The 10,706-nt window shown below is 33.8% G+C and overlaps 1 protein-coding gene across 1 annotated transcript; it reads left to right on the top strand.

The window, feature by feature from the left end:
* The first annotated feature begins 397 nt into the window (after positions 1-397).
* LOC141542155 (olfactory receptor 14C36-like) lies at positions 398-1,396 on the top strand. Its single transcript, XM_074266560.1, has one exon. The coding sequence runs from the start codon at positions 398-400 to the stop codon at positions 1,394-1,396; it is 999 nt and encodes a 332-aa protein (XP_074122661.1).
* The last annotated feature ends 9,310 nt before the right edge of the window (positions 1,397-10,706 follow it).

Genomic DNA, 10,706 nt, shown 5'->3' with positions numbered 1-10,706 from the left:
GATAATCGAAGCAGTGATGACAAAGACCTGGTGAAGGTAAGACACTAGTTGACCCTGCTGAGGTGACTGGTACAATAAGGAAAGGCTTTTATTTGGTTAGCTGCACAGCAGTAAAAATGTTCATTTACATCAAAATTCAAAAATGACCCATGTTTCCCATGTTATGGATTTGGGTCATTTTGGGTCATTTGGGTCTATGACAGGAAATGAAGTCTCAAGTCCTTAAGGAAAGAGGCAGCAATAAATACCCATGAAATAAAATCTTTTGCCCCCCTAAAGACTCAATCCATTGTTTAAAAAGTTGCATGTACCAAGAATAATACCAACTATAGCATCTTCAATTTTTGAAACATATTTATCCTTTTCTCCTGAGGTGCCCAGGTAAAAGGTTCAGGAAATGTCTAACCTGACTGTTGTGAGTGAATTTCTCCTCATGGGGTTTTCTGATAGTCGAGAGCTGCAGATCATCTATTCTTTGCTTTTCCTACTGGTTTTCTTGGCTACCGTGTTGGGAAATCTGCTGATTGTCATCGTTACTACTGTTGACAGACGCCTACATACCCCCATGTATTTTTTCCTTAGGAACCTGTCCATTGTGGATGCCTGCTACATAACTGTGACTCTCCCTAAAGCATCTGCCAACTCCCTGTTGAGCAGCAGGGCGATCTCAAAGAGTGAGTGTGTGGCCCAGATCTTCCTCGTGGTTTTCTTTGTGTATGTGGAGTTGACCTGCCTCACCATCATGACCCGTGATCGCTATGTTGCCATATGCCGCCCACTCCACTATACAGTGATCATGAATCCCCGAGTCTGCGTGCAGATGACCTTGACCAGCTTGCTCACTGGCCTCCTGTATGCAGGGTTCCATACTGCTTACACATTTCAACTGCCTTTCTGTCGATCCAATGTCATCCAACAGTTCTTCTGTGACATCCCCTCTCTGCTCAAACTGTCTTGTTCTGAGACCTTTAGTAATGAAATACTCATAATTGTCACTGGACTGGGGGTTGGGGGTGGCTGCTTTGCCTTCATCATTGCTTCTTATGTTCGCATATTTTCCACCCTGCTGAAATTTCCAGTGAAAGAAGACCAAAGAAAAGCCTTTTCCACCTGTATCCCCCATATCATCATTGTACTGGTGTTTCTGATTTCAAGTTTTTATGTCTACCTCCGACCAGCTTCAGTTTCTGCCTCCATTAAGGACATGATTCTGTCTGTGTTATACTCTGTAGTACCCCCGTTTTTGAACCCCATCATTTATAGTCTAAGGAATCAACAGATAAAAGAGGCTGTGCAAACAGTGGTAAAGAGAAAGATTTTTTTTCTAGAATATAACAAAAAAGTATTTTTTAAGCTTCCCTGCTTTCTTACTCTTTGTGTGCACTTAAATTATTAATCCTTTTACACTTACTTTCTATATATGCTGTCATCCAGTAACAGTGCCTGTTTTGTTTTTTGCCCTTGCAACAATCCATCCCTTGATTATGGCATTGTCACTTACTCTTCCCCATATCTGGAATGACCTATCTTTTTTCTCTGCCTCCTGGCTTCTCCAGCTTCCTCCAAGAGGAAATACAAATTCCATTTTCTACAGGAGTTCTTTCATTTTCACCTTCTTCACTACTAGTGACTTCTCTTTTATCAGACTTCATTAATCTTTCTATAATTCTTTGTAACATGTTCTCTCCTCTGTTAGAATGTAACATATTAGAATGTTAAGACAGGGATAATGATCTTGCTTATTCTTCCATTGAACTCTTTGAAATCTCCTCTCCTCAACATTATGGTGCCCACAGAAACCATGGAATTCATGGCCCCTTCCCCCCCTCAGAGATGCTATCATATCTATTCTTCTCTTCTCTAGCAATACTCCTTGATTGAGAAGATTGAATTAAGATTAGTATATCCACATTTGACACCTGTGTTTTTAAGGATAAAATTATCTTCATGATAAGCAAAAAAAAATCATTAGCTTTCCTGATTGGTAAGGAGAAAATATTCCTGCTATTGTCTGAAAAATTGAAGTTTTCCTTTCACTAATTTATCATGCTTTGTCAGGCTTACCATATGTTTTCCTGCCTCTTCATCTCCTCTTTAAGTCCACATGTTTTTTATTATACCACAAGGACAAAGTTACTCATTTTCCCCCATTACATTGATCTTCATCCACATTTGCTCCACTGTGATGCCTAAATCTGGTTGCTCATTTACTTAGAATTACTTGATGTAAGTATATCTTAATAATCAAAGTAATTCTTAGACCTCTAATTTTTCTGTATACAATTTCTTTTAAATCAGGTATACTCATCCTTATTTCCAGTCCTAAGATTTATTCCTTGGCATTCTAAAGACTTTCCATTCTTGGTGAAATACTTACTCATAGCCATGGGATCAAATGTGATTCCTTGAATTAGGAGTTCTTCATATAACTTAGCTTACAGATTGTGAGTTTGCTTAGACTAATAATAATAACAAATAAATAAGAATAATGTGTGAGACATATAGCGCTTTAAAATTTGGAAATCATCCTATAAATATAACTTTTGTTATCCTCAAAAGATTTTGTGATTGTTTTTCAGTCATGTACAACTCTTCTTGATCTTAGTTGAGGTTTTCTTGGCAAAGATACTAGAGTGGCTTGCCATTTCCTTCCCCAGCTCATTTTATAGATGAAAAAACTGAAGCAAACAGGGTTAAATGATATGTTCAGGGTCACATGGCTAGTAAGTATCCAAGACAGATTTGAACTCAGGAAAATCAGTTTTCCTGACTTCAAACCTGACACTTCATCTACCACTTTTTTTTTTTTTACCTACCTCAAGAATATGTGAAGGTAAGTATCCCGACTTTACAGATAAGGAAACAGGTAGAACTTAAGTGTCTTATACAGGGTCACAGAGCTGGTATGTGTCTGGGGATGGATTTCAACAGAATCTGTAAAGTAACACACACAACCACTACACATAAGGTGAATGAAAGTTATGGCAACCAATATAATGGAACACTATGTAAGGAGCCAAACTTGTCTCCAAAGAAAAATTATAAAATCCATGTTCTCTTCGTGGAGGATATGGCAGGCTGGACTTGCATAATAATATCTAAATACACACACACATAAGTGTGTGTGTGTATATATATATATATATATATATATATATATATATATATATATATATATATATATATATATATATATGTATATATATATATATATATATGTGTGTGTGTGTGTATTAATATATACTGATATATGCATACATATGTAATAGATATCAATATGTGTATTGATGTATGCATGTATATGTAATATATATTAATATATGTATTAAAGTATGTGAGGCTATATTGCTTAGCTCTTTTTGCATTACTTTTCCCTTTTTACCATTCCACCTTGAACTCTGTGATAATAAGCTTTTTCTCTGTGGAAATGTACAGTATTGCTGTTATATTTTTAAAGACAACTCCTACTTCCTGATCACCTCCATTGCCATTTATTTCTGAGGTAAAGGAATTTTGGTGAATGGATATTGGCTTAAAATTTTAAAAAATACTGAAATAAGTGGTTTTGAAATGAGAAAGTGTATATACTTAAGAAGTCACAAGATCTTATTTCCCTAGAGGCTGGTAAATATCAAAAAGGGGCAAAAATTGAATGTATATTTTCCACCAAGGAAGAAGAAACAGTTTATAAAAAACAAAATGCAAGAAACAAGTCAGTAATATAATACTTGTCATAACTTGTTATTGCTGCTAAAATTTAAATAATACTTTGGATTAAGTGCTTTACAAATATTAGTAGATTCAATCCTCACAACAATTCTGTGAGGTAGATGCTATTATTACAGGCATTATATAGTTGAGAAAATTGAGGTAAACAGAGATTAATTTACTTGCTCAGGGTCAAATAGTTTGCAAGGTTTCCTGATTCTAGGTTTCGTGCTCTATTCACTACATTCCTCAGCGTTCTATGAGTGGTTGCAAAGTATTCCAATGAAATAGGATATACAAGAATAAAAGCAATTTGGTACTGAATATTTATAATATAGTACCCTTCATGGGAGTTTTCTCATCTTGAAGTTATCTTGGCAGCTTGGCTTCCCAGAAATGCAAGAAGCTACTACTTTCCCCAGACTTCTAGAGGTCATCTTGAGGAAATAAAATTTTTATTACAATCATATATGAACCCCTACTGCTGTGCTTCCTATTGATTGTCAGCCTTCAAATATCTTCAATATTCAATACCTTCAAATAGATTTTAGAAGAATGTATTAACTGATAGGATGATCATTTTGGCCAGATAGAATTAAAAAAAAACTTTTCTAATTACATGTAAAAGCAATTTTAATATTAAAAAAAATTTTGGATGGTTGAAATTCTCTCCATCTTTCCTCTCTCCCTTTATTCAGAAGGCAAGTAATTTCGCATATTTTATATGTGTAGTGATGCAAACTACATTTCCATTTAAATAATTCTGTGGACAAAAATACAGCTAAGCAAATAAAAATAAAGAAAGTAAAGAAAAACATCCTTGATAGCCATTCAGATTCTATCACTTCTTTGCAGATAGACCTTTTCATCATAAGTCCCACAGAATTGCCTTAAATCATAGTATGGCTGAGAATAACTAAGCTATTACAGTAAAAGAGCATTAAAATTGCTCTTATTGTGTATAATGATCTTCTACTATTGCTCATGTCATTTTGTATCAGTTCATGTTAAGTCTTTTTCATGTCTTTTTTTCCTGAAATCAGCTTGCTCATCATTTCTTAATTCAGTATTTTATTTTCCCAATTATGTGTAAAAATAACTTTAACATTCACTTTGTTTTCTAGATTCTCTCCCCTTCTTTCCTCCCCCACTCCACTTTTGAGCAGTTCAACATAGATTTTATGTGTGGTCACACAAAACATTTTCATAAAAGAAAACATAAATGAAATAAAACCCTTCAAGAAAAATAGAGCTAAAAATATGTTTCTATTTGTATTCAGACATCATCTGTTCTTTCTCTGGATGTTTACAGACTTTTTAAAATGTTGATCTTTATTTCTTTGTTTTTGGAAAATTATTTAATTGAATTTTCTGATATATATATTCACCTACATAAGAACAAAGCAATACAGACATTGCATGCATAAAATGTTAAATATAATTTACATATTATTTCATCATAATTACTTATATATAACTTTCAGTCAATAATAATGTAGGATTCAAATTACTGAATTACAAGAACTCAAAATTGGAAAGAATATCAGTTTTGTTCATATCTGAATATGAATTTTCCTCATAACATGCCTGACTAATAGTCACTAAGCCTTTGATTGAGAACCTCTGGTAAGGGGCAGTCTATTTCATTTTAAAACAGCTGTAAATATAGGAAGACTTTTTTTTTACAGTAAATAAATTTATGCCCTAAAGTTCTTTTCCCCCAAGTTCTTCCATCTAGTGTCAACACTGTTATAATAATTAGTAGTGTATTTTTCCCTTTTAAAAGAAATTATTATTTTTAAAATTTTATTATATTTGAAAAAAAGAGTAAGAAAAAACAGAAAAGGAATATAAAACAAAATAAAGCAAAACAAAAGAGAACATTGTCATGTGCCCAGCAGAACATCAGGGAGAATTCAAAGTATATAATAAATTACCAGATCCAGATAGTACATATATTAGTAGAAAAAAATTATAGTCATGAATATTCATTTTTTCTTCATCTCCATGTAAATTGTTTTTTGGTTCTTTGCTGCACACCTTATTTACATTATTATGTTCCCGCCATTCATCCTCCCACTTCAAGCAAGCTACAGTAAAGATATATTTGTGTGTGTGTGCATATATATATATATATATATATATATATATATATATATACACACATGCACAGTCACACACACACACACACACACACCCATCCCACATACACACGTCTCTCCTATCCCTGCTGACCCCTTTAATTAAATTCTGCTTCATAACTTTCTTTACTATTACTTAACCTACCCCTACCAAAAGATCACTCCCTTATCTTCTTCCCTTACCTTTTGTACCCCCATCCACCCATCTCTCTGTCCCCCCTTATTTCTTTGTAGATATTGGAGGGTGCTATACCCTCCATTTCATATATGTAGTATTACTTATTGAACCCATTCTCTTTTTAAGTAGGATTTCAAAACTCTGACTCTCCTCCCCCTTCTAATGCTTCTGTGTCTAAACTTTTTCTGCACCTCATTTGTATAATATGATTACTATTTATATAATTTGTATAATACGATTACTATTTTTACTTTAACTCTGCCAGTCTTTCTTTTGAGATGCCCTATTGCTGATGTGGAATCTAAATATATAGTATACATTTACCACGTAAAAAACATCATAAACAATTTGTCCATTAAACAGTTTGATCATGTTGAGTTCCTTATGACTGATTTTTAATATTTACTTTTATATGTTAAATTTTTTGGTAAGTTCAGTTTGATTGATAGAAGGCCCTGAAAACGTGCAAGTTCATTGAATGTCCATTTTTTCTTTTTTTTTTCTCTTTTCCTGAGGCTGGGGTTAAGTGACTTCCCCAGGGTCGCACAGCCAGGAAGTGTTAAGGGTCTGAGACCAGATTTGAATTCAGGTCCTCCTGAATTCAGGGCTGGTGCTCTATCCACTGCCCACCTAGCTGCCCAAATGTCCATTTTTTCACTTTCAAAATTATAGACAAATTTGCTGAATATGATGTTTTTGGCTGCAGGTTTAGTTCTTTTGATTATAGGAAGATACGATTCTAAGGCCTGCAGTCTTTTATTGTAGCTTCTGATAAGCCTTGTATAATTTTAATTGCAGCTCCAGTATATTTGCTTTATATTTTTCTTGTTTCTTGCAAAATTTTCTCTTTGACTTGGGGTTTCAAAATTTAATATCCCTGTGTGTTTTCCACAAAAGATCTCTTTAAGGTGGTGATCAGTAGATTTTTTATCTGTTTCTACTTTCCCCTCATGTTCTATCACTTCAGGACAATTTTCTTGGATCATATCCTACATTATATCAGGGTTTTCTTTTTTGGTCACAGCTTTCCACTAACCCAATTATTCTTTTCTTTTCTTTTCTAGATCTGTTCTCCAGATCTGTCATTTTTATTATATGTCACATTATGTTCTATTTTCTCATTCTTTATAATCTGTTTTGTTATTTCTTGGTCTTTGTTAGAGATCATCTAGGTTTTTTGAGATGATCCCATTGGAATACTGGAACTTCTTTGCTTTAGTTCTTGTGTGGTATGCCTCTTTATTTAGACTAACTTGACCATCCAACATAGGAACTACCATCATCTGATATGAGAAAAACATGAGGACACCCATGAAAATATGAGAAGTCCCAAATTCTCCAGACTCTTAAAAAAACACAAAGTTTTGCTCTAGTCAAAAAGGAAGAGGAGAAGGGGACCCATGTCAAATCAAAAACCAAAGAATCTCATAAACCTTCTCCCCAACAGTTAGTTCTTCCTCATAGCTTTTACTGAAATGTCACATCAATGTTTGTTATAAATCTAATTCTAAATTTTGATATTTTCAAATTCAATAATTTGTATATAATCTTTAGGATTTAAACAAATTAAAGTACTTTTCATCTTGTCTGTAATAATTGTGATTGAATAATTTAAACTCAAAATTATGATTGAGATTTTAAAAATTTAAACTATACTTTCATTAAGGTATCAAATGATCTTGCCACTAATATTAACTGTGGTGAGGTAATGCTTTTCTTGCCTATTTTTCTCTTACAAATAATTAAAGTTAATGCAAGTAGACTAATATCACTCTAAGATTGGACATTGGATGAAAGCTGAACATTAAAATCTCCAGGGAATCAATACAAATATGTGAAATAAAGTGGAAGCATAAAACATATGTTACAGACTACAATATGATAAACAATATTCTTGAACACAGAGCTAATTAAAATGCAATTAGGAAATGTTTAACAAAAGAAATACTCAAAAGAATATAGATAATGTTAATAAGTGGTTTTCTAATTCAGTGTGCAGCCCACAGGCATCCTTATTTACAGCTAATCTCATCCACTGATATAAAAAAGAAACCAGCTCCACAATATATTAGGTTAAAATTAGAGAGACTGAAGGAATATCTAAAACTACATATTTGAACCCAGATGCCTCTATGGTGTCCTCAAAGATGCTATATGTGTTTTAAAAAAAAACTCCTAATAAGTGTATTAATCCCCCTTGTGCATGAAAGCCTTCAAATATTTGAAGCTAGATATCATGTCCTCTTTAAGTTTTCTATTTTGTAGATTTAGAACTCATCCATGTATGATTGAACATATTTTATTATTCTATTGTTTAGTTTCTGAATTTATTGTAACTTGTCTATAAACTCTGTAGGGTGTGTAAAGGGTCATTAAAGACGGTTAGCACTACTGGTGTGAGAACTTACTGAGCACTTTTCAGGATTGCTTTTCCTCATTTTCAGATATGGCTCCAAGAAGTTATAGCATGCACATCACACCCTGGTAAAACCATCTTGGTACATGAGCCAAACTTGACTGAGGAAGATAAGATAAAGCCTAAACATGTTGTTGTGTTTGGAGAATGTCTACCCTAAACAGGTGAAGATTTTAATGGGCAGAATGGATGAGCACAATTTTTTCCTATGGCCATGAAGGCAGCTAAAGCAGGTATTTTGAAACACTTGGAGGTTTCTCAGACACCAAAGAGGATGTCAAGGTCATCCATTGCATCATGGGACATCTCTGGGAATTTGGATTTTCATCTTGCTACCTGATTTCTTTAACTCTAAAAGAAAAAATGAAGCTGATAACTTTGTACAATTCTGCTTCACTTAAACCTGATTCATGCACAAGTCAAGACATTAAGCAATTATAAAGCATGAAAAAGAACTCAGAAAAGAATATGATATTCCTGTTGCATTTAATTATTCTTTATGAGAATATGAAATGCATTTTATGTCAAAAATCAATTACTATATGACTAATATATAGCACAGCTAATATCAGGTTATCATGTAACGTTATAAAAATTGGCAGTTATTTATAACAAATATAGATATTGGGATCAACATGAAAGTTTTATTAAACTGCAATTAATATGTGTATTTAATAACTACAGTTAAGACAGTTCTACCCACCACTCCTAATCAGTCCCTCTTAATACTTACTCACTTAATACTCTTTAAAAGCTTTCATAGCCCTTATGATTAAATGCTTTTTCCCAAGGTCACACATATCAGCATATGGATTATAGAAAGAACATAATATCAGTTTAGGTTGTAGAAGTTTTCAAAGCTCAATATAGGAAAGGCTAGGGGTAGTTACACACATTTATCCACCCTTTGTGGGGCAATAAATCTAATCACTTTTAGAAATCAATTTAGAATTTGCAAGAAATATCAGTATGTGATATTAAATACCAAACATATATCCCAAAGACATCAATTATAGAAGTAAAAGCACCATAGATATTGAAGATCCATAGCAATATCTGTTTGTCCTAATAAAAACAAAATGGGAGAACAACAGTTACATTGGTGTAGGAAAATACACTCTGAGATCAAATGACAAATATAAAAACAGATGAGTGCTTAAGAGAGCAGAGAACGAGAGAACAAGATGGAACGTGCCATTTTCCTCTTTATAGAACATTGTTGAATTATGGGTTTCGAGGGTTTTCTAATGTACCAGATGTCATTATTTTATAGGTACATGTTTTTAACTAGTTTCTCCCTTATAAAGAAAGGAAAAAAATATAACAAGAAATTATTTGGAAGTGAATGTGATGTAAAAAGAAATCCTTTTAAAAATATTTTACACAAAAATTCTGAAGCTCTTTTGCCTATATGTCAATCAGAGCCAGAAGCATAGCCATAATACAATCTGTTTCAACTGAGCTAACAACTCCTCCTCAGGGTACTTGTATCTCTGCTCTTCTGCCTTTTGAAGAATGACTGAAAGGGATTTATTCCATTCTTTTGAGGGAAGTTGAGAGATAATGAATCCTACAATTATAACACATATTTACTCCCATGCACATTAATTAATATTTCTTGAACTCCAACCCCAGTGTACCTGAGAGATCCTTTTTTTGGCATCTCTTGTCTTTTCTACCCAGAAAAAGACCTCTGGACACTGATTTCTGCCTTTCTATATTTGGCTAAAAAACAGGAACACTGTCCTTGGGGAGATGCAAGGAATATCTAACAAGGTGAAATTGTCCTATGGGGCCATTCTATCAAAAGTGCTGTCCCCCAATAGCTACAAACACCGTGGGGAAAATCGAGGGAAAAACCAGCTCACCAGCCAAAAAGAACAGAATTTTCATGGCCAGACAAGAATGAAAAGTGTATATTTATCTGCCAATCCAGCCTTAACTGGGAGAATACTGAGAGTCTTTTCCATTGCATAGGGATTCAGTAACATCATCTTTGAGAAGCTCACATTGCAGAAGCTGACAGAAAGGATACTTGTTTTATTCAGGTTAGTTACAATGGTTTAAATGAAATGCTCTCCCCCAACTCCATTCTACTTGATATATTTTTTCCTCCTTTTCTCCTTCTCTCTCTCCTTCCCTCATTCCTTCCTTCCTTCTTTCTTTCCTTCTTTTTCCCCTTCCCTCACTTTTTTCCTTTCTTACTCCTTTGTTTCTTCCTCCCTCCCTCCCTCCCTTCCTTCCTTCCTTCCTTCCTTCCTTC

Source organism: Sminthopsis crassicaudata, chromosome 1, assembly GCF_048593235.1.
Source record: "Sminthopsis crassicaudata isolate SCR6 chromosome 1, ASM4859323v1, whole genome shotgun sequence".
In the NCBI taxonomy this organism is placed as follows: Eukaryota; Metazoa; Chordata; class Mammalia; order Dasyuromorphia; family Dasyuridae; genus Sminthopsis; species Sminthopsis crassicaudata.
This window is presented reverse-complemented; position numbering and strand designations above follow the sequence as displayed.